Source organism: Pituophis catenifer, unplaced genomic scaffold (assembly GCF_029215685.1).
Source record: "Pituophis catenifer annectens isolate HBS135680 unplaced genomic scaffold, rPitCat1.0.hap2 SCAF_1, whole genome shotgun sequence".
Classification (NCBI taxonomy): Eukaryota; Metazoa; Chordata; class Lepidosauria; order Squamata; family Colubridae; genus Pituophis; species Pituophis catenifer.
The window spans coordinates 212,583,923-212,608,201 of NW_027256881.1; the positions used below are offsets into that span (position 1 = coordinate 212,583,923).

The window sequence follows — 24,279 nt, forward strand, 5'->3', positions numbered from 1 at the left end:
GCCATGGAGGCAATACATTTCTGACTCTTCTCAGATCTCCCCAGAGTACTGAGGTTTATGTCCTCTAATACTTACAGTCAATATCAATTTATCAAGAAAATCCAAGAGCTCACAATGGAATTCCCCTAAGCAGATTCCCTAGCTTGACCCTATAGCCCAACTTCAAAATGGACATTCACATTGTGTAGAGCACAACCCCCAACCACTGCCACAGTATACCAAAGAATCATCACCATTTTAGCTCCTTTGCCTTGGAATCAGGGCTGCTGAAGGACATGAAATATGGGAAAGAATATCCAAAAACAACAGTATTCCCACTCAACCAAGTTTTGATAGTACATGCCAGGTCCTCTTGCTCATCTACAAACAATATTTTGTTACAAATGGGGCTGATATTTATCAATGGCCTCTTGAGGACAAGGCTTCCAACTATCTGACCTGCCTACATACAAGGCATACAAGTCAATTTTTGGCTATAAACAAAGACCTGCACAAAGGCAAAATGTACTGGCAAAGACCGAGTTGTTCAAAGAGTTAATTCGGAGTACATATAAGCAAATGTTGACAATATATTTTTATTTCAATGTTTGGAAATGTAAAGACAAAACCATCACTAAGTTTTCACAAAACGAGGCATCTGTCACTAGAAAGAAAAAGAAATATTTCAAAAAGATGTTTACAGAAATGTAAAAATATTAGGTATCAAGACAGATGTGAACACATTCAGCAACATTCCCGGTCTGTCAGTCAGAGCTGAAGATCTTGGTGTATTCAGTTAGCATCAGCTCAATCAAGTGGTTCTGATACAGCATGTGGATTGCCATGGATCCTGTCTCTTTTTCAGGTCGAAGGAGAGTTGGTCCAAAAACAATTCCTAAACTCTGGGGTGACATAAGATTCATGTTCTCCTTGGCTGCTATCCTATTGGTAAAGAGGAAAAAAAAAGTTAGAAAGAAGGAAAGAAAAAATAATCAAAACATGGATCATGACCATACTGATATTTTTCCACTGATACTTTAATTACAGCCTGACTTTTTGTTTAAATATTAGAGAGAATTAAATAGAAATGAGAGAAAGGAGGTGTTAATATTTTTGGATCCAAGATGACAGAATTAAGACAAAAATAATTTCTGCTTCACAACCATCAGAACCTTCCCATATATTCTTTGTTGTTGCTATTCCATCTTTATGTGAAGCTGATTATGGGTTTCTCAAAATCAGAATTTTTCTCCCCAAGGTTTCTTTTTCTTTCCTCTTAGCACTCTAGGAATTACACAAGATGTTTTGTGTGTTGTGAGATGCTTTTGTGTAATGTAATATCCTTTTTCAAAGAATTGAAGTGCATTAATGGGTGCACTAGCCAAAGCTGAGCAGAGCTTCCTAACCATAGCGGTTACCTATTGATGATGCAGAAGTTGTGCATCTAGGACACAGGTGTCAAATTTGTGGTGTCACGTTGCTGTCACATGATGCATCGTGACATTTTCCCCCTTCGCAGAGCCAGGGTGGGCGTGGCCTGCGCGTGATGTATCCAGCGTGCAGGCCGCCAGTTTCACACCCTTGATCTAGGACAATGATGGCTAACCTTTTTGGTGCCGAGTGCCCAAAGCATGAGAGCGCGCGCCTGAACCCCCAAATGCAAAGCAAGCGGCCCACTGCACATGTACCCCACCCCTGTGCATACATGCGCATCCACGCGCATGTACCCCGGCCCCCCTGCACCCCATTTTGGCTTCCAGGTTGGTTCAGGAGGCCTTCCAGGCCCACAATGGGGTGCGGGGGGCATGAGAGAGAACCTCCAAAATGCAATGCGAGCGCCCCCTGTGCATGCACCCTGCCTCCCTGCATATTCATGTGCCCATCCCTCGCATGCATCCCACCCCCTGCGCATATACAGCAGAGACCTGAAGACCAGCTGGCCGGCGGGAGGCATGCATGTATGCACGGTGGAGCTTGGCTGTGGCGACGGCTGGCATGCCCACAGAGAGGGCTCTGTGTGTCACCTGTGGCACGTGTGCCATAGGTTCACCATCATGGCTATAAAGAATTCCCTGCATGCAAATGACCTACTGACTTCTCTTGAAGATATATACAAATGAGGCTTCCTTCTCCTCCAAATCTTGAAATACATATTTCAGAAATTTCAGTAAATGGCAGAAGATACATCATCTTTCATGTCTTACAAAAAGGTCTCTATCATACCACTGGGCATAGTAATCATGCACAGAGCATGATCTTATGATAGAAGTTTCTCATATTTCAAGTTTGCCACATTCTCTAAACTCGGACACTTAATTTAGTGTTGTTGTTGGGTGGTTTTTTTGCTCTAATATAAATAGGGAGCGTTAGAAATACGTTCTAATGCTTGTAATCTTGGTGTCTGTTACAAAAAAAACCCCTCCATATGGCACTAATCAGGGTAATTATTACTTACTTTAAATATTACTTACTTTAAAAAAATAGCATCTTTATAATAACATATTTTCCATAGATTATTTTGTGCAGGAGGGTAATAATCATGCTGCTCTACTAATCGGAGTAGAGGTAGAAAACTTACCAAATTCTTTCTATTTTGTGTATGTGTGTATTTGTGAGAGAGGGAGGCACACAGCATTTTATTCCACTTGGCTTGCATATTTCCAATATGCAAATGCCAAGGTGCAATTTTCCAGATGTTGCAGCCAACTTCCGATCCTAGTGTCCTTTTTCATCAGCAATGGTTTTGGGGGGGTTGCTTTGGAATACTATAAAGGATTTTTTTTTTTTCAACTTAGGGATAAAGACATATCAGTTCCCATTTTGTTGAAAGTACAGAGCAGGCCTGAAGATGGCATTTAATTTCATTGTACGAGGTGCAATTACAATAAAGAAAACTAAACTAAACTAATAGATTACCATGAATACAATAAATATTTCAAGACATTCCATTGCCAAGTAAGTAGGCTCTCTAATAACAATCGTCAGTATTTTGAACTTTGTCAGGTGGAACAACAGCAGTTGATATAAAAAAGCAGTTACATTGTCCAAGCAATCTTACTATAAACCCAGGGATGGGCTGCTGGGGGTTTGCAGGGGTTTGGGAGAATCTGTAGCTATGATTCTGTGCAGTTTGGAGAACCCCCAAATCCCACTCCTGGCTGGCCCCACCCACCCCACCCTGCCCTTCCCAGGAGTCCCCACACAGCCTGTTTTGGATGCAGGTAAGTGCAGAACATGCGCGGAAGCTCAGGGAAGGCAACAAACGGGCCCATTTCTGGCCTCCAGAGGGACTCTGAAGCCTGGGGAGGCCATTTTCGCCCTCCCGGAGGCTCAAAGAAAGCCTCCAGAGTTCGGGAGGGCAAAAACACCCCCCCCACCATGGTGCAAGAGGCCACGCCCACCATGGCCACGCCCACCAAACAACCTGGCAGAGAATCCCTTGTTAAAATTTTTGAAGCCCACCCCTGTATAAACCTTATGAAGAAAAAAAATAATGGATTATGGGGGGCACATCACACAATTTATCCTGCCATTTCGAACTCCTCAGCAGAAATGTATCCCAAATTTAGAAATACTTAAAGCACATCTGTTGAGGTCAATGTGACTTAAGGAATGAACCTAAGTAGGATTGATTTCAGTAGGACTGAACTACTTTTAACTTTACCTAGAAACAGTCCATTAAAAATTGGCAGATCTGTTTTTCAATGTCATTAAAAAGTGGACATCTCCACCCCAGGCCACCCCAACGATGCCCTTGAAGTGATGTCCCAGTGCCTGGAGGCCGTGCGGGCCTGGATGGGGAGAAACAGGCTCTGACTCAACCCCTCCAAGACCGAGTGGCTGTGGCTTCCGGCGTCCCGATATAGCCAGCTGACACCATCGCTGGCTATTGGGGGCGAATTACTCGCCCCCACGGAGAGGGCTCGTAACTTGGGCGTCCTCCTGGACACACGGCTGTCTTTAGAAGATCATTTGATGGCCGTGGCCAGGGGGGCTTTTTATCAGGTCCACCTGATACGCCAGCTACGCCCCTTTCTAGATCGGGACTCCCTACGCACAGTCACTCAGGCACTCGTCACTTCCCGCCTGGACTACTGCAACGCTCTCTACATGGGGCTCCCCCTGGGGTGCACCCGGAGGCTCCAGCTGATCCAGAACGCGGCCACACGGGGGATTATGGGGGCGACGAGGCGCTCCCATGTAACACCTCTCCTGCATGAGCTGCACTGGCTCCCGGTGGTCTTCCGGGTGCGCTTCAAGGTGTTGGTGACCACCTTTAAAGCGCTCCATGGCTTAGGGCCGGGGTACTTACGAGACCGCCTTCTGCCACCAATAGCCTCCCACCGGCCAGTACGCTCGCACAGAGTGGGCCTCCTCAGGGTGCCGTCCGCCAGACAATGTCGGCTGACGACTCCCAGGGGGAGAGCCTTCTCTGTGGCGGCGCCCACCCTCTGGAACAACCTCCCCCCAGAGATACGTACAATAACAGACCTCCGGATTTTTCGTCGGGCCCTGAAAACCCATTTATTTCAACTAGCTGGGCTGGCTTGAGTTAAATTTTAAATTGATTTTAAATTGGGTTGTTTTAATTTACGGCCAAAATATTTAATTATTTTAAACTGCTTTTAAATTTTGTATGTATTGTTTTTTACTTTGGCTGTTCACCTAAGGTGACCAGATTTTAACATTGGTAAAGAGGGACATTGTGGGCGTGGCTTATTTTGTGGGCGTGGCTAGCTGGTCATGTGACCGGGTGGCCATGGCTATGTGTATAGGGTAAGGTGAACAGATTTTAACATTGGTAAGAGGGACACCATTGTGGGCGTGGCTTATTGTGTGGGCGTGGCTTGGAGGCCATGTGACTGGGTGGGCGTGGCTAGCTGGTCATGTGACCGGGTGGCCATGGCTATTTGTATAGGGACTACTCAGAGGGCTGGAAAGTCATTTCTGACAGGTCCTCACACTTTTGACTGGTCCTCACACTTATGACCATCCTCACATTTATGCCCGTGCAGCATTCTTAACAACCATGTCACTCATTTCACAACTGCTTCTCTTCACCATGATGACAAGATAGGGCAAAAACGTAAAATGTGAGGACAGTCGTAAGTTCGATGACTGGTCAAAAGTGCAAGGACCACTCAAAAATAACTTTTTCAGCCGTCTGAGTAGTCCATATGCACAAAAGGACTAACCAGAGGGCTGAAAAAAGTCATTTCTGACAGGTCCTCACACTTTTGACTGGTCCTCACACTTATGACCATCCTCACATTTATGCCCGTGCAGCATTCTTAACAACCATGTCACTCATTTCACAACTGCTTCTCTTCACCATGATGACAAGATAGGGCAAAAATGTAAAATGTGAGGACAGTCGTAAGTTTGAGGACTGGTCAAAAGTGCGAGGACCAGTCAAAAATAACTTTTTCAGCCCTCTGAGTAGTCCATATGCATAAAAGGATACAGTAATTGAGAGGGATGAAGGAAGGGAAGGGAAATTAGAGTAGGAGTGACGGTTAAGAGAGGGAGGAAGAGAGGAGGAGAAGGAGAAAGGAAGAGGAAGTAGGGACGAGAAGAAGAGGGGGGGAAGAGAAAGTAAGAAGGAAAGAAAAGAGAGGTGGTAGGTTTGAGGAGAAAGATTGCTGTACAATAAAAAAGATGAAAGGGAAGAAAGCCAACCCCAAACAAATATAAAGATATTAAGATAAAGAATGAATTGTTAAACTTTAAAGAATAAAAGAGAACAAATATGAATAAATAGCAATAATTAGAAACACACATACATACAATGTATTTTCTTTGAACAGAATATTTGGCTGGTTCACAAATTTAAACAGTGTTTAGTCATTTCAATTAAATTTACAATTTCTATATTTCCTTTTTGCCATATTTATTCCTCATCTATTTTTTTAAAAAAACAATATTACCCTTCATCCTCATCTCTAATCTTAATCAAATTCAATTTTTCCCTTCTATTCTATTTTATACCCCTTCCCATTGTCATCTATTTTTATATCCATCCTCACATTGGTTAATTATGTAATTATGTAATACAGTTGTTTAATACAAATTCAACATTTTAATATAAATCAATTAGTTATATAACTATCTTTTTTGTATATTAATCAATATGAACATGAATATTCCAATTATTTCCATGCAATCCAATTTCTTACAAATCAATTAATTATACTTACCAATAATAATAAACCAAATAATTTCCCCCATATATTCCTCCAAAGCACAACTTAACCATTTCTGCTTTCAACACAGTATACAATTAATAATATCTCAATTATTACAATTCCCTAGTTAAAAAGAGCTTTTTTTTCTTTTGTGTTTTAAAATCTTGAACTCTCCTCTTTTGCCCTAAATAATTTTCCATTGTTTGCACTTACCTTTTTTGGTGAGGAAAAGGAAAATAAATCTGCTGCCTAATTTTCCAACATTGCAAGCAAACCGCAAAGCCAACAGCCTGTTTTACTTTCAGTTTCGTTTTGAGCTTGGTTTGCACAAAGAGGAAAAAAAAACTGAGCAATTTAGCAAGAGCAGAGCCCTGTGCAAATCAGCTGAGAGGGGGAAGCCGAGCTAATTAACGTAGGGCGGCCCTTTGAAGCCCCGCGGCAAGAGTTTAAACAGGTTTTTTCCCTCTAGCCATCAGCGGGGATTCAGGAGGCAGCCGGGAACCAGGAGGCAGAATGAAAAATCGGGACTTTTTTAAAACGCCGCGGGACGCGGGACAAATTGCTCAAAAGCGGGACTGTCCCGCCAAAAGCGGGACGTCTGGTCACCTTATGTTCACTGCCCTGAGTCCTATTTGGAGAAGGGCGGTATAGAAATAAGAACAAATAAATAAATTAGGCAAATGAATAATCACAAGAAGAACTTTCTCTTGGTCTAATCTCTTTTATGGGAAAAAAACATGATCATTTTTAGAAATTAGTATTTAAAAAGAGAAACCTGACATCATATTTTCCGAATACATGCCCATCTCCTTTTTCCCCAGGATAGTCCATCATCTTTTCCCATATTCCACTGCCACCATGGTACAGAATAGTAGCCAGCATTCTGTTTTCATTGAATATACTCAGTACTTCCCAAGATGATTTGAGGATTTCCCCTTAGGTTTCTCTCCATCAAAGTATTTTAACATTTCTGCAACATTAGATTTTTGTCTATTTTTTTTTTTGAGTACAGAAATTATGTACATCCAGTTCTCACATTGAAAGTTTGTATATCTTAGAACTCTGCACATTTTAAATAGAAAATTGTCTAGCATCATTCATTATATTTTCAGCAACCGAAAGTAATTCACTACAATTTAAATTTTAACTTTGACCTGATTGTAACATGTTTTTTAATTAAAATATGGAATCCTTTTTTCAGCAATAATTTATCATTTGATCAAGTTTTTGTTTTGTTTTTTTTTTGTAAAAAAACAAAAACAAAAAACTACTCCAGGCTGAAGGGTGATAAGATCGTCTAATTAGATTAACTAGATATTTACTAGGCTTTATAACTCTTTATAATTTTGATAAAAACAGGCCAATTGTTAGTAAAAAGAACTTGATTGCATTGAAATGTTTGGCTAGGATGATATTAGTTAATATTAATTGGAGAGTGAGCTTAACTCTCGGTTAGTCATGTTTGTTGTTTCGTTTTAGTCCTGTGTTTCTGTGTTTCTATATTTCATTCCCTATATTGCTTTTCAATCATTATTGTGTGTTCACTTTATTGTAAATATTTAATAAATATTATTTTTTAAAAAAAAAACAACCTACTCCAGGCTCAGAAAAAGCTTCTCTAGATGCTTCAAGATAGAAATTAATGATTCCTTGAAAACATTTCAGACTCTATAAACCAAGACTCTTGTTTTGAGAACATCATCCACATGAGAGCCAGTTTGGTCGAGTGGTTTAGGCACCACTCACTAGAAAATGGGAGATTGTGAGTTCAAGTTCTGTCTTAGCCATGAAAGTCAGCTGAGTAAACTTTGTGCCAGACATTCTCTCACAGGGTTGTGGTTATGGAGAAAATAGGAGGAGGAAGGTGTGTGGCTATGTTCGCAAACCTTGAGTTATTTGTAAAACTAATAAAGGCAGAATACAAATTAAATAAAGAAATAAATTCAGACATGACCAAGCAAGGAGCTGCAGTTAGCATTCCCTGTTAAAGATAAAAGTAAAGGTTCCCCTCGGACATATGTGCTAGTCGTTCCCAACTCTAGGGGGCGGTGCTCATTTCCGTTTCAAAGCCGAAGAGCCAGCACTGTCCTAAGATGTCTCCGTGGTCATGTGGCCGACATGACTAAATGCCAAAGGTGCACGGAATGCTGTTACCTTCCCACTAAAGGTGGTCCCTATTTTTCTACTTGCACTTTTTATGTGCTTTCGGACTGCTAGGTTGGCAGAAGCTGGGACAAGTAACGGGAGCTCACCCTGTTGCGCGGCACTAGGGATTCGAACCACTGAACTGCCGACCTTTTGATCGACAAGCTCAGCGTCTTAGCCACTGAGCCACCGTGTCCATTCGCATTCCTTGTTAGCAAACAATAACTTTCATTTTTCATATTAGAAAAGTTCTTATAACAATTCTAATAAAATCACATCTAATACCACATAAATGGTATGAATCTCCAGTAGTGAAACAGAATGGAAACAGTGTGGTGTGATATGTGATGCCATTTTCCTGCCACACAATTTTCTCCATATACTCATTCAGATATAGGCTCACATCTGCACCTTTCCTGCTTGTTCCAGTTGTCCTCTACTCTCCCCACTTAACAGTAACAGTATATTAGTCTAGTTAATTTTAATGGTGGTCCTTTATGCTTCTATCTGCAATATTGCCGAGAAGTGATGTGGGAGGAGAATGTACTAGAGCGTAACAAACTGTTGCTGCTGAAGGACAATTGAAGGGAAGGGACAATTGATTGAAGAATACCGGTTATTACCATTACTGCTGGATTAAGAATGCCTGTGAACTTGCACTGAGCTTGATTACTTTGGGCTGCTTGCATATATTATACTTCCTGGAGACTCATTGAATTAATTCTGTTAGAAATCTCAGGAAAGCAAGCGATAGAAAAACCTACTCTTCACTCAAATGTCTTCCCCTTCCTTCCTTCCTTCCTCTCCCTCCCTCCCTCTCTCTCTCTCTCTCTCTCTTTCTTTTTTCTGCACTAGAAAATTTACAATGTGAATGCATTTATGGGAACAGATAGCTATGTGGAAACATGGGTAATAGCTTAGCAGCAATGGCAGCACACTGTACTAAGTGTGTACCAATAAGTCTTGCTTATTGGCTGGCTTTGTCCAGCTCCTAAGAAGTTATCTGATAGTGCCTTTTTTTTGGGGGGGGGTGTAAAATGATTATTAAATGTTTATTATATTGCATAGTTTAGAATAAATTGTTCATGTATCCTAGAATTACAATGTGCAGTAGAATTTGTCTCACCTTACGATACTTCTACTAGATCAGGGTTGTCAAACTCACATTGTCACGGCGGTGTCAGCTTTGGAAGCCATATTAGGCCGGAAGCTTCCATGCTGCCACATTCTCATGTGTGGGAAAGTAGGAGGGGGGATTTAGTAGAGGGCTTGTCTTTAGACAAAGTAGCATTCTTCCTGCCAGTCAAGGTCAGGCCAATCCTGCATCTGGAGAAGGAGTGGTCGGAGTGCTGTCTCGAGATGGGACGGATGGTGATTGGAGCATGTGATTGACTGAGGAGTGAGGGGATGGTTTTAGGGGTTTTGATTTACTGAGGAAAAACCCGGACTTCTCAGATTCGGGTTATCCCAGATGTGCCAGTTTACCTATTCTAGTAAATAGAACTTTGAAAAATGCTTGCTTCAGAGTTTTTACTTGTAGTTGGGGGGGTTTCTGGAACACTGACAGATGTGTCATATGACGTATTGGAAATTTCCCCCCCTTCGCTAAACCGGGCGCGGGCATGGCCAGCGCATGATGCATCCAGCCTGCGGGCCGGGAGTTTGACAGTCCTGTACTAGATCAATCATTGTATAATCTGATTCAGTTTTAAAATCAATATTTCTTTGTTTATGGGAATAAAAATTACTTGCAAAAGTCACCCTCATTCCCACCTCATCCAAACAAGTATAACACAGCCATAGTTAAGTTTGACTGCATGGCCAGATATACAGACATTCAATCTTGAGACAAATATGCTCCAGAAAATGAATCTACATTTGAAATCTTGCCAACACAATATCATGTAGAATAGAGAAAATTATGGACATTAGACAATCCTAATGAATTGGATCTCCTATCATTCTAAAGTTACTGCTGATAGTTCAGGCTGCTGGTAGGAGTAAGACTTTGTTTTCTTCATTGGGAATAAACTTGATATTAATACTTTAACTGTGCCAAATGTACTGGAAAATAACCTGATAATATGCACTGCTCTACAAAACGATATTAAATAAGCACGTTAATGGATGCAAAGGCCATTGAAGACCCAAAGAACCTTTAATAATAGTCAGGGACATTCAGAACTTACTTGAAAATGTATCTAATGATCAGTCTGGTTAATCATTCTATTGTCTACCCTAAGATTTCTTAATATAACCAATCTTGCATTTATCATTATTTTCAAAATATTTGTTTTTTCTCATTTGCTGGTAGTCTAAATTAGCTAGTAGGTAAAATGGATGATAAACCAAAATATTGGGAAATGTTATGCGAGGATTCTTAAATCTCGATGGATTTGGTGATCTTATTTATTTGTTAATTTTTCATGCTGCCCATCTCACTAACCAAAGCGACTCTTCTTGTGAAATGGTGGAAGTATTTGATATGCATATTTGGTTGAGTGGGGAGACCTTCACAGGCCAGTATAGTGAACAGTGAATATCCTGAATAATGTAGGGGCTGTGTCACCAATCTCTGCTTTATCAAATATAATGATAGGACCCTGCCTATTTTGGTCTTGGCATGTAGGATGCTGCTTGATGAACAGATCAATGCTGTTAATTACTGATTAATCTAGGAGTAAGGTAGACCAGTGCCCACCGTCCAACACATACGTTAGTTTTTACATGTATTTGAATGCATGAGGAAGGTCAATCCAGATCACCTAGTTTGCAATGTAAAGATCTATCTAGAGATTGATTACTAATGGAGACATATTCTTGAAATTATTTATTTATCTTGGATGATAAAGGTGAGGTTACAGTTAGGTAAGATTTTATTTATTACTCTGATAATATGCATCTATTCAATTAATTAACTGAACTGTTAAACAGTTGAAAAATAGCAATGGCGTCTATTGACTAACTAAAGGACGTGTCTTCTGGATCCATCTTTGGCACTGCAGAGGGAATAATGGGATCTTTGGGGTTAAGCCAAGTGTTCAGCAGAAGGGGCTGAACCATCCAGATGTGGAACCGTAGCATACATGGTGATATGTTTGTACAAGTAAGGAAAGCAATATTTTCCCTTCTTCCTATGATCATCTCCATTCCAGAGGTGGAATTCAGCCAGTTCTGACAGGTTTTGGAGAAACAGTAGCAGAAATTTTGAGTAGTTTGGAGAACCAGTAAATACCACCTCTGGTTGGCCCCGCCCCCATCTATTTACTGCCTCCCAAGTCCCAGCTGATCGGCTGGGTCTTCTTTTATTGCCCTGCACAGGAGAACAGAGCTGGAAAGCAGGTTAGTGGGGTGGGAAGGGAATGGGGATTTTACAGTATCCTTCCCCTGGAGTGGAGTGGAAATGGGGATTTTACAGTGTCCTTCCCCTGCCATGACCACCAAGCCATGCCCACAGAACTGGTAGTAAAAAAAAATGAATACCACCACTGCTCCATTCCATGTAACAAGTCTCATGTGGTTCTCCAACACTCAAGAACTGATTTGAAGGGAGGAAAGTAAAAAAAAAAAGTGCGTTTAAGTCAAGGGAAGTGTGTTTCACATGCTTCTTCCTCCCAGTGCGCAAACACCACCTATTTGTTTCTTCCACTCTTTGATTTGTTATTCAGAATGGTCTCATTTGTCGCCATAAGCCCAGATCGTTAACTGGTTTTACCTCCTTTGACCACAGAGTCATAAAGCTTATTTATTCTTGACTTTTTGTCATTTTTCAACACAGTGAATGACGAAGCTTGTGCAGCACTGAAATCCCTGCGTCCCAGGAGGCAACTGATACTTCCCCCTGAATTCAGTCTTAAGTTTTCAAGTTTTCTTTCATTCTTTTAATTCCAGACTGCCTGAAGGCACATTTTCTCACAACATTAGAAATAAAAAGCACAATCTCGCTTTGAATCAAAAACGGCAAACCCAGAAGGCTTTATCATCAGCGCAGCACATCCAAAAATGTCTTTGTAAAAATAAATCAAATTATATGAGTTAATTGATTCCAGGAAACATCAGCAACTGCAGGTGGAAAATGAATAACAGGATGTTTATTAATGAAAGGCTATTAATCAAAATTGACAATACCGATCCTTGTTTCTTTAATTTCAATGCTACCTGCAGTGGACATGGAGATATTTGCTTCCTTTTTAACTACCGATTTCTAAGAAAAAGAAATATTCACTCTTGGGGCTTCAGATGAAAACGGAATGCTGCTTATTTAAACACTGAAAGACTATTCCAAATCCAGTCTGACTGGCTATCTAGCAAAGATGCCAGGAGTAATTAATCAACATTTAATTTTAGGCCATGGAACAATAAAAGATGGAACTGGTGCTGTGCTGTGTCATTTTCTTTCAGACTTCATTTCACAAGGGACAGGTGGATGGTGGTCATATCAAAGTCAGTAAATATCTATTGGGAAAATAGTTTGGGGATACACACTAAAACTAATGTACATGAAGGATATCTTTTCCCTTTTTATTGCCTTGTCAGCTGCTGAATGGGAAAAGACTGGGACTAGAGAAGATTGCTGTGTGTGTGCTTTACCTGAGTAAACTGAAATATCAGTTCATAACTCGCATTACTGATAAAGGAGAATATTTGTAGCTAAGGATTGAAATGAGGGGTTCTTGATGCTCTCTAAGCTTGGTTGTTTTCTTGCAGACATTTGATTCCTCAACTAGGTAAGGAAGGACTCACTGGAGAAGAGCCTAATGCTGGGAAAGATTGAGGGCAAAAGAAGAAAGGGATGACAGAGAATGAGGTGGCTGGATGAAGTCACTGAAGCAGTCGGCATGAGCTTAAATGGACTCCAGAGGATGGTAGAGGACAGGAAGGCCTGGAGGAACGTTGTCCATTGGATTGCGATGGGTCAGACACGACCTCGCAACTAACAACAAAAAGTGCTGCTGATGTTACCAAGTTTGAGTAATGAAATTTGGATTCTGTTGGACACTTTGGTAGCAGGTCTGGCTTTGGGATTACTGGTACAAACCAGTTTCCTGCATCTATTCTTATATAAAGTAAGCTGTAAATTAAGCAACTGTAGAAATATGGCAATTCATCTTTGTAAATTATATTTTAAGCTATCATATGCCAAACTGTTTGGGAATCATTAGATTTGTATGGTTCTAATCAACTCATGCCAATTTTCTATATAAATTGATTTTCTGATTTTCTCTTATAAATTGTCTTTTTTGTAATAGTTTTTGGGAATTTAAAAGAGGCAGGTTCTTCTAACATAGGGTAAAAGAAGTTAAAAAGTTATATCTTGGCCTGGACCATTCTAGATTGAACCAAGATCTGAATGAGGTCTCCTTGGATGTGAGATGGTCATCCCTTCTCCCAGTGGGTGGGGGAGGCTGTGGGGTTTAAACAGAATGTTAAATTCTACTAACTCATTGGTTCCCTTTACCTAGTAGGTTAAGGTAAGTTTGTTGTACTGAGTGAGTGGAATTAACATGGAAGTAGCATTATTCAACCAATTTAAAAACTTGGCCCTCCAATTAGAATATGTATTTTCTGGATCAACGTGCATGCAGATTTGAGGAAGTTCTAGATTTAAGGTCAGTGGTAGGTGGATAGTTATCTGTCCTATTCATTATCAACTGGAATGGATCTATTAAGTTAAGCATATTATTGGAGATAATGAAAAAATATTGTGCTTGCACCCAGATTCCAATAAGTGTATTGTGCAAGGAAATTACTCTTCATCAGGCCATTTCAGAAGTTCAGGTTCAGGTGATAGGTCATTTGAAATAAACAGACAATAATCAGATCTTTTTTTCTCTCTTTAATTTCAAAATTCATTAAAGGGTCTCCCCGGATTGAGCGCAGACATATGTCACATTGTCGATTATACTACCACCGCCCATTGAAAGAGTGATTCCAGGAAAAAAAAAAAACTGAGAAAACTCTAGAAAACTGACAAGAACAAATGTAGCTTTTAAGGAATGCTGTAAAAGTGACAGATTAAAGGGGGAGTGTAATTAATAATGAACAGATAACAAATACGTAGGAACTTCTCAATGCTCCATGAGCTAATGAAAAACACCCTATCCACATATATGGCATCTTCGCCTCTTTTGGACACTGGTGGGTGCTCTTCATATTGTTCTTTGAAGATACAACATGAGATATGTGAGTCACTGTTCTGCTTTTTACATGTCTCCAGAGTAAAACAGTTTTTGAGCTGTTTAATCTCAGGCATTTCATAATCCAATTTGCCAATTGTTCTTATCTGAGGAAAAGGCCCCTAGTATTTCATGGACTGTCTTAGAGATACTTTGAGGGGCTGAGTAATTTTTGTAAAACTGCCACAAATTCTGTGTTATGCTGTCTTATCCCATCCCTCTTTGATTTTCCTTCTCACTTCATAAATCTCTGTCTGCATCTGGAATGGAGGAAGAATTTCATCTGTGAGAATTTCTATAAAAATTAACTTAATCTGTTTCCCCTAGACCAAAAAAAAAAAAAAAGTGAATTGGATCAGTTATCCATCAAATTTTGCACTTTGCCCAAATGCCATATTCTGGGCTCAAACATGCATTTGAAAATGCATAATCGAAGATAGAATATGATTAGGAAAGAGACCGAGTGGCTGTGGTTTCTGGCGTCCCGTAGGGGGTGAGATCTTGGCCCCCTCAGAGAGGGTTCGCAACTTGGGTGTCCTCCTGGACTCACAGCTGTCTTTAGAAGTCCATCTGATGGCTGTGGCCAGGGGGGCTTTTTATCAGGTTCGCCTGATCCACCAGTTGCGTCCCTTTCTGGACCGGGACGCCTTGTGCACGGTCACTCACGCCCTCATCACTTTCCATCTGGACTACTGTAACACTCTTTACATGGGGCTCCCCTTGAAGAGCACCCGGAGGCTCCAGCTGATCCAGAATGCGGCCGCGTGGGTGATTATGGGGGGGCGACTCGATGCTCCCATGTAACACCATTCCTGCGCAAGCTGCACTGGCTCCTGGTAGTCTTCCGGATGCAATTCAAGGTGTTGGTTGTCACCTTTAAAGCGCTCCATGGCATAGGACCTGGGTACTTACGAGACCGCCTTCTGCTTCCGATAGCCTCCCATCGACCAGTACGCTCCCACAGAGAGGGTCTCCTCAGGGTGCCGTCGGTTAGACAGTGTCAACTGGCGACCCCCAGGGGGAGAGCCTTCTCTGTGGGGGCACCTGCACTCTGGAACGAGCTGCCCCCGGAGATTCGTCGGATTCCTGACCTCCGTACCTTTCGCTGCGCCCTTAAAACACTATTATTCCATCAAGCAGGGCTGGCCTAAAATATTATTTTAATGGGTTATTTTATTTTAAATTATTGGCCAAACTATTTAATAATTTTAAATTGTTTTTAACTTTTATATTGTTGGTTTTTTATCTTGGCTGTACACCGCCCTGAGTCCTTCTGGAGAAGGGCGGTATAAAAATTTAATAAATAAATAAATAATAAATAAATAAAATAAGTTCTGAATTTTGTATTGCATGGCAACCCTATGTTGAAAAATGTGTGCCTAAATTTACATAGAATCAAACATATATGCAAATGAATATGGAAACTAGACAAAGTGGATTCATGGAGTTAGGAATGAACACATGCAAACACATGAAAATAATGCAACTTACTGGTTGGTATCTGTATTTGTGTGGGAGTGTCTCTGCATAGATAGATGATAGATATAGGTAGGGATAGATAAGTGATTAGATAGATGATAGATAGATGATAGATAGATAGATAGATAGATAGATAGATAGATAGATAGATAGATAGAGGATGGAAGGATGGATGGATTGATTGATTGATCAATCTAGTCTTCCTTCATCCATGCACAGTGGTTTGCTCTCTCCTTGCTTGATCTATTCATCCCTGCCAATATTACTCCATCCTTTCTTTAGTTTTTCTGTTCCTCAAGGTTTTAACTCTCTCATCTCTCATCTCTTGCCTTTTTCCTTTTCTCCATACTCAAATTCTCCTTCAATTTATTTGGCCTGTTTATGCATTTCCCCTTAGTTTGTCATGGTTTTACTTCAATAGGTCATTGATTGAGTTTTGTTGGCTTACTTCTTTTATTATAATTTTTGGGTTGCTTTTTTTTAAAAAAAATATCTGCCATCTGTTTCCTTTTTTTTTTTTATGGTGAGGAAAAGATCACTTTGCTGTTGTATTATTATTATTTTCCAAGTTTTTGTTTTGAAATGTTAGCTGAATGGACCAGATAATGTTTGCAGTCAGAAAGGATGGATGGATGCTGAATAATCTCTCAAGAGCCTGGTGGCGCAGCAGACTAATAGCCTATTATTAACATTAAGCTGCCTGCAATTACTGCAAGTTCGAATCTCCCCAGGCTCAAGGTTGACTCAGCCTTCCATCCTTTCTAAGGTAGGTAAATTGAGGACCCAGTTTGTGGGGGCAATAAACTGACTTTGTATAAATACAAAAGTATGAAGGTTATTGCTTAACGCATTGTAAGCCGCCCTGAGTCTCTGGAGAAGGGCGGCATATAAATCAAATTAAAAAAAAATTAAATGTTTAAAGGAACTTTTTCTGTCTTTTAGGTGTAGAGTAAGAAAAAAAAATCATTAGAACTGAGAAAACTATAAACAAAAAACTTCAAGGTCTTTACTGTTTTCCCAAATAGGCAAAAGTGTATGTATAAATCAAAATACCATATATACTGGAATGAAGAGATATTTTATAGAATCACAGAAAACAGAAAACAGATATATGCACTTAATTTCAGTGCAAATAGGGGGAATAGTCACTTGAAATAGAGAAAAGATTTTAATTAGAATAGGGGGCCTGGGAATCAGATATAAGTCTGTCCCCTTATTGTGCAAATGGTGCTTTTTTATAATTTTTCACATGCTTTTTTCATTTTCATTTCTTTGTATCAAATATGTTTTTATCTATTTTACTGTAAGGCACCCAAAGACACCTAAATGAGATGATGACCATGTAGATTGAATGAATGAATGAATGAATGAATGAATGAAAGAAAGAAAGAAAGAAAGAAAGAAAGAAAGAAAGAAAGAAAGAAAAAGAAAGAAGAGCATTGGTCATCTTTTAGTGAAAATGTACATAATAGAAAAGGGGGAAAAAAGCATAGCCCAACAAGCCTATCCATCAGTATATTAATTCTAATAGTCACAGCATAATGCTAGAGAAATATTACAGACGGGAAAATCACTTTTGCTAAAAAAAACAATTATTAAAGAATGAGATGTATAGAAAGAGAGTTTATTGCATATAGATTGGAAGGTAAAGAAACCCAAAAAATGCACTGAGGTGCAGCAGTTGTAACTGCCATATTCTCAACCCAACCTACTGCTTAGGGTTGTTGTGGGTAAAACAGGAGAAGGAAGGAGTATTTATGATGTGTTCACCACCTTGAGTTACCTATAAAGTCAAAGAGGCAGGATAACAATTTAATAATAATTAAATAAATTCCATAAAAGGCATCATTTCCTAGTTGATCCTAGATACCTGGGAAGCTATGGTGGGCAAAATTTTATGTCAGCTCTCTTAAGCTGTTAGCCTCCCTTCTATATTCTACTGAAAATCCCCTGTTTCGATTGCACTGAGGTGGAATCTACATGTGGATTTGTCCTTGAAGGTAGCCTGAAAACTGTGGTTAGTATAAACTATGGAATATTGAAACAATGTGCTATGATCATATTACACTAGCATTACACGATCATAGTGGTTCCAGGTGTGCTTTCAGGACTATTTCAATCAATAAAACTGGGGTGTTATCCTGAGAAATCCTATTCTTCATGTCCTCCAGTATTGAATCGCTCAGGATTGAACCTTTTTAGCAACGGACTCTCAGTTTCAGAATGATCTTCTGTAATGCTGGCTCCATTGTCTTTTCAGTACTTGAAAAAGGGATTTTTCTGTGCCTTTTAACTTCCACTTTAATTTAATTGTTTCTGTAATTGGTGAGGCTGTGTGTGTGTGTGTGTGTGTGTGTGTGTGTGTGTGTGTTTTAAAAGTTAATCTTATTACTACTATTTAACTCCTGCTGTTTCCAGATTTTAATTGATTTTTTTTTCCTAGCTATCGTTTATTACTCTTGCCTTCATTTTTTAACAGTTTTATTAGGCTGTATTAGAGTTTATTCTAGTCGGGCTGTTTTAGTTTTAACCTAGATTTAAATTTTTATGTAGGCCACCTTGGGAAAACATCTGTTTTGAAAGGTGGCGAGTGCATGGACACGCGTGTGCATGCGCACATGCATAAAATTTTATAACAAACGTGAAGGTGAATTATGGCTTTGCAACTCTCCGAGCAGTTCCAGTTCCGCAGAACTGGATAACTCTGCCTTCTGAACCCTTCCAATGTCTCCCAATCCTAAGAATTTGGAGTAAGAAACAAAAGGAAGCATTTTCTCTCCCTCGTTTCAGTTTTTTTTTCCATTGGGTAGGGAAAGGGAGACACCCGTGCTTCTCCTCTGCACGCACAGACAGAGGAAGACAAGGCCTCGTCGACATTGCTTCTCTTTCCTGCAGGCAGCCTTTTCATAGTTTGGGAAGGCATTTCCCCCATGCTGTAGAAACCTTCATTGCCATAAAAAGAGGTGGATGAGATCTCTTCCGTCCGTTTCTCCAAAGTGTCCTAGCACTATCAATTAGGAAAGGGGAAGTGTACAGGTAGTCCTGGGCTTACAACCATTCGTTTAGTGACCGTTCGAAGTTACAACTGCATTGACTTATGATCATTTTTCACACTTACGACTGTGGCAGCACTCCCCCATGGGTGGTTAAAATTTGGACACCTGGAAATTGGCACGTATTTATGATGGTTGCTGGGATCAGGTGATCCCCTTTTTGCAACCTACTGACAAGCAAAGTCAACGGGGAAGCCAAATTCACTGAACAACCGTGTTCCTCACTTAACAACTGCAGCCATTCGTTTGACAACTGTGGCAAGGAAGGTCGTAAAATGGAACAAAACTCACTTAACAACTGTTTTGCTTAGCAATGGAAATTTTGGGCTCAATAGTGGTGGTAAGTCGAGGACTACCCTTACCATGGCCTTACTGAGTACGACACTGATGGTAAAGTTGCAAAAGTTGAATCTATTTGCAACTTTTCATTGGCGTCCTACTCAGAAAGGCCTCTATCCTTTCTCTTTGCTAAATGCTTTGAAAGCAGCTCATGAGAAATCCTTTTACTCGTTGAAGAGATGTGATAAGCATCCCTTGGTATCAGAAAGAGGACAGAGAACGCTAAGAAGAAACTAATCAAGCAATGCAATAACACAATAGACCAGTAGTGGGGTTTCAATTCCCGGCACTACCAGTTCGCTACCGGAAGTGTGCAGGAGTATGTGCACGCATTGCACATGCACATAAGGTTCCGTGCAAGCGCAGAGTGTTTTTGATGACATCTGGGCAGGTGGGCGGAGCCTCCTGCCTATGCCGCTACCAGTTCATCCAAACCGGGGTGAACCGGTATCAACCCACCACTGCAATAGACATTCCTGGCAAAGTCTGTTTCCTATTTTGCATGGGATAGTATTGCAGATTGTTGACCATGTGACCTTCCCAACTATGCCAGAGAGGTAGACTCTGAGAAGACTCTGGGAGGAGAATGAACATGCGACCCAGAAAACGTGAAAGCAGTCTTGGGGACATGGTCCTGATGGGTGGGATGACAAAACAGAACGACGAAAGTGCATCTGGGACACATACAGCTTTTAAGGGTGGGCGGATATAGAATTGGATGGATTTTCACTCTAGGGAGGGAATCAGAAATGATCTAACCGAAAACCAAGCATAGGTTAGTAATTATTCGTCAGATTTACAGTTTTATACATTACAGTGCCGTAATGACTCTTGTATGAAAGCACAAATATTTTCCATTCAAATAACATTTTGCGGGTTTTTCATCTAACACTCTAACTTTAATTATATGAAGAACGTAACCTGTATCAAATTATGAATATGTTAACATATTGAATGAGTATATGAAAAATAAGCACCAGATTTTTTTTGTTATGCTATACAGGCACACAAAGGTATAGCAAAAGAGAAAGAAAGAGAGAGAGAGAGGCTGGTTTTCTTGACCACATTGTCATAATATACATATAGAACTGCTTATTGAATCCAGGCTGTGTAGGCAACAGCAAGAACCTTGGCTCCACACCACCACAATGTATGGCCACAACAAAGGCAGGAAAAGAACAGGCTTTTTCATTCCATGTCTCCAAATATTACCAACACAAGGGCTAAAACATTACCTCTGTCTGAAGTATATCTATGTATTCATGCATAAGGTATTAACTAAGGTCTCTGAGCGCCATTGCTGAAAACATTAATATATTCAAATGATATTCCAGCTACTGCAAAAAAAAAAAAAAAAAAAATCCACACTAGGTCAAACAAATATATTAAGATATCTTCATACAAAAGGGCTCACCCCCTCCCACCCCAAAAGAAGCATCCACACCAGTGGTGGAATTTAATTTTTTTTACTACCGGTTCTGTGTGTGGGGCTTGGTGGGCATGGCTTGGTGGACGTGGCAGGGGAAGGATACTGTGAAATCTCCATTCCCTCCCCATTCCTGGGGGAAGGATATTGCAAAATCTCGATTCCCACCCCACTCTAGGGCCAGCCAGAGGTGGTATTTGCTGGTTCTCCGAACTACTCAAAATTTCTGCTACCGGTTCTCCAGAACCTTTCAGAACCTGCTGAATAGCACCCCTGATCCACATCTTTTTTGACAAACTCATGAATCAAATGTTAATATGGAAGACGAAGAAGAGGTGTCAGTCCCAGCTTGTATTATGAAAGGGAAAAGAATGACAGTTGTACTTGGAAATACGTTGGTACAGAAGTTATGCAATTCAAACTCTTTAGACAGAGAAAGGAAGGAGGACAAAATATGAAGATTGCTAACTTGATGTCTGCTGTCTTTGAATTTTGTCCCAGTTCAGAGTGTACTGGGACAAATCCAAGAGTCTTAAAATGTCAAAATGGGTCAAATATTGGATTTTATCAATAGAAGTTGACCTTTTGAATGGAAAAAAAATAAAATAAAAAGGGGTTAGAAAGTGAAGTAATATTATACTGGCATTCTTTCCCTTTAGGGAAATGTGTTGCCTTGATGAGAAAAAATAACTACTTTCTTTAATGAAGGGGAAAGCACCTTTTCATAATGTCTATGTCTATCAACAAATTGAGATTGCTTTAGAACACATAGCCAGGAAATACCAATCAGCAAAATTGTGGTGCATATCTAAAGTTTCTATAGAGCAAACAGGAAGGATTGTCTTTTTAGCAGCACTAAATTATCATAAATAACTTCAACTATTTATATGAAACCTCTTTTTTTCCATTTGCCAGAGGTCTAACGTATCATAGAATTGTGGAATTGGAAGAGATCACAAATATCATCTTAGACTATCTTTCAGATAATTTTCCATTCTCTTCAAAAACCTCTGGAGATGAAGGAACCATAACTAACATTGTAGTTTGTACGCTGTTCCACTCTTATACAGATCTTACAAGCCACATTTTCCTTTATAAACAAGCTTTAAAAAGAACCCTAAATACCTTCAAATGTTTCTAATCCATTTTTGGGGTAATGTAAAATTGTTCCTATCAATCTGTACATACTTTAATAGAACGTTAATGTTTTACAGACCTTTATTTGTAAATGTAGTTTGTATCCAAACTACTGCATCCAGTTTTGGTCACCACAATATTAAAAAATATATATGTTGAGAGACTCTGGAAAGAGTGCAGAGAAGAGCAACAAAGATGATTAGGGGGCTGGAGGCTAAAACATATGAAGAACGGTTGCAGGAATTGGGTATGTCTAGTCTAGTGAAAAGAAGGACTAGAAGTGACACAATAGCAGTCTTCCAATATTTGAGGGGCTGCCACAAAGAAGAGGTGGGGGGGAGGTCAACCTTTTCTTCAAAGCACTAGAAGGCAAGGCAAGAAACAAGGGATGGAAACTAATTCAAGGTGAGAGTTAACATAGAACTAATGAGAAATTTCCTAACAGTGAAAACAATTAACCAGTGGAAAAGCTTGCCACCAGGTGCTCCATCATTGGAGGATTTTTAAGAAGAGACTGGACAGCCTTTTGTCTGAAATGGTATAGGTCTCCTGTTCAAGCAGGGAGTTGGACTAGATGATATCTGAGGTCCCTTTCAGGTCTGTTATTCTATGTTCTATGTTCTATGTATGTCATTTAGCCAAGTCAGGCCAGCAGAATGTCAAAGTGAACTGGAACCCACTAGCTATGGACTGTCAATTTTCCAACCCTCCCTCTTCCAATGTTGTTTTGGACAGGCTGCAATACCAGAAAGTATTTTCAGATTCTACATCCCCATCTATAGCTACATTTGAATTGATAAATAATGTAGTTCCAGTCATGCTGGGCAAAGTATTTTTGATTTGTGATGCCAAGATATTGATTGTTCACCCATGGTCAGTTTTCAAAAGAAAACTTGAGCATGTATCAAGTAACATTACAACAGCTTATGATGAGGACAAAAGAGTGTGCTACAGATTCTATACAGTGAGGTACAATCTATTAGAAGAAGCTGGTGGAACCTTATTTGTCATCTGGATGAACTGCTTGGGCTGGGCTTTAAAGCTGCCTCTAAAATACCTAATCAAAGAACATATCCCTTCATATGGAATTCAACACATAGCGGTTAAGTTTTCTTAATGATTTCCAAAAAGATGTTCAGCCAACTCTCTCTCTCTCTCTCTCTTTCTCTCTCTCTCTCTCTCCCTCCCTCCCTCCCTCCCTCCCTCCCTCCCTCCTCTCTCTCATGCAGAGTTAATACAAATGAAAATGCTACCCAAGAAAATGCAAACATCCACAAAGACTTTGTGAGGAGCGGTAGATTCCAGCAGATGTTTGCTCAATCCTGGGAAAATATTTCATTGGAATTAGCTCTCTATGTCAACGACAACTTTTGACAATTGCTGGATTTGCTTCTCCGGCAGTGGCCACTTTAAAATCAACCAAGTAGGTGGCCCCTTAGTTCTTTTTTTCACCCCTCCCTTTTTGTCTTTGCTAAAGAAAGAAGAAAAGTGAAAACTCTGGAGACAGCCTGTAATAATTTTGGGTGGGGAACAGTGGATCTGGAGGAGAGAGAGAAAGAGAGAGAGAGAGAGAGAGAGAGAGAGAGAGAGAGAGAGAGAGAGAGAGAGAGAGAGAGAGAGAGAGAGAGGGAGGGAGATACAGCTTTGACTAACTGCAAATTATTAGTGGAAAAGTAGTCTCAGAAGTATGGTACATCTGAAATATTTTTTGTCACTTGAACATGTGCAGTCCAGAGCCAGCTTCATTCTCCCATTCTAAGGGAACAAACATTTCACATTCACAGATGCTCCTAATTTGGTGTGGTTTGGAGTATAATTTAGATCAAACATAGCCATGTAAATGAGTCAAGGTTTTCTTAATTAGGTGCCTCCAAAGAAAAAAAAAATCTGGGACCACATCAGTAGGTGTGGGTGTGGTACCCACAATTCTGGAGTTTTTCCTATGACCAGAGCTTAGTGCTGCTTAGGCATATCATCAACATTTCCCCCCTTCAGATTCTCAGGCACAATAATAAATCTGTATGTGGCATAGACATCAAGACGCTGCTTCGGAGAAGCTGCCTAAGAACACCGTCTCTTTGGCAGATGCTGTAAAGGAGATCATTGTGCTGTGATTTAGGTCTCTCTTTCCATTTTCTACTTTATTGCCAGCGGTTTGTTTCCTCTACAAGGAGAGTGCATTCCAGCTAAGACTTCTTAACTTTCAGACAAATATAAAGATTTGTAACTATTCATTAAAAAAAAAATGTTCACGTCTTGCCTGAGAATTTTGAAGCTTACATGAATTATGGAAAAAAAAAACCTTGTTGGCTGAGAAAAATAAAGTTGTTTGTCTTACTTCTGTATCTTGATCCTTTGTT

General features: G+C 40.1%; 1 protein-coding gene across 1 annotated transcript in view; it reads right to left on the bottom strand.

Annotated features, from left to right (window-relative positions):
- Window positions 1-559: 559 nt before the first annotated feature.
- ARHGAP15 (Rho GTPase activating protein 15) overlaps window positions 560-24,279 on the bottom strand; it is a 449,292-nt gene continuing 425,572 nt past the window's right edge. The window contains exon 13 of the mRNA XM_070957014.1: window positions 560-921. Within this exon, the coding sequence (XP_070813115.1) occupies window positions 744-921 (178 nt within the window). The 3' untranslated portion in view covers window positions 560-743. The remainder of the gene's footprint in view (window positions 922-24,279) is intronic.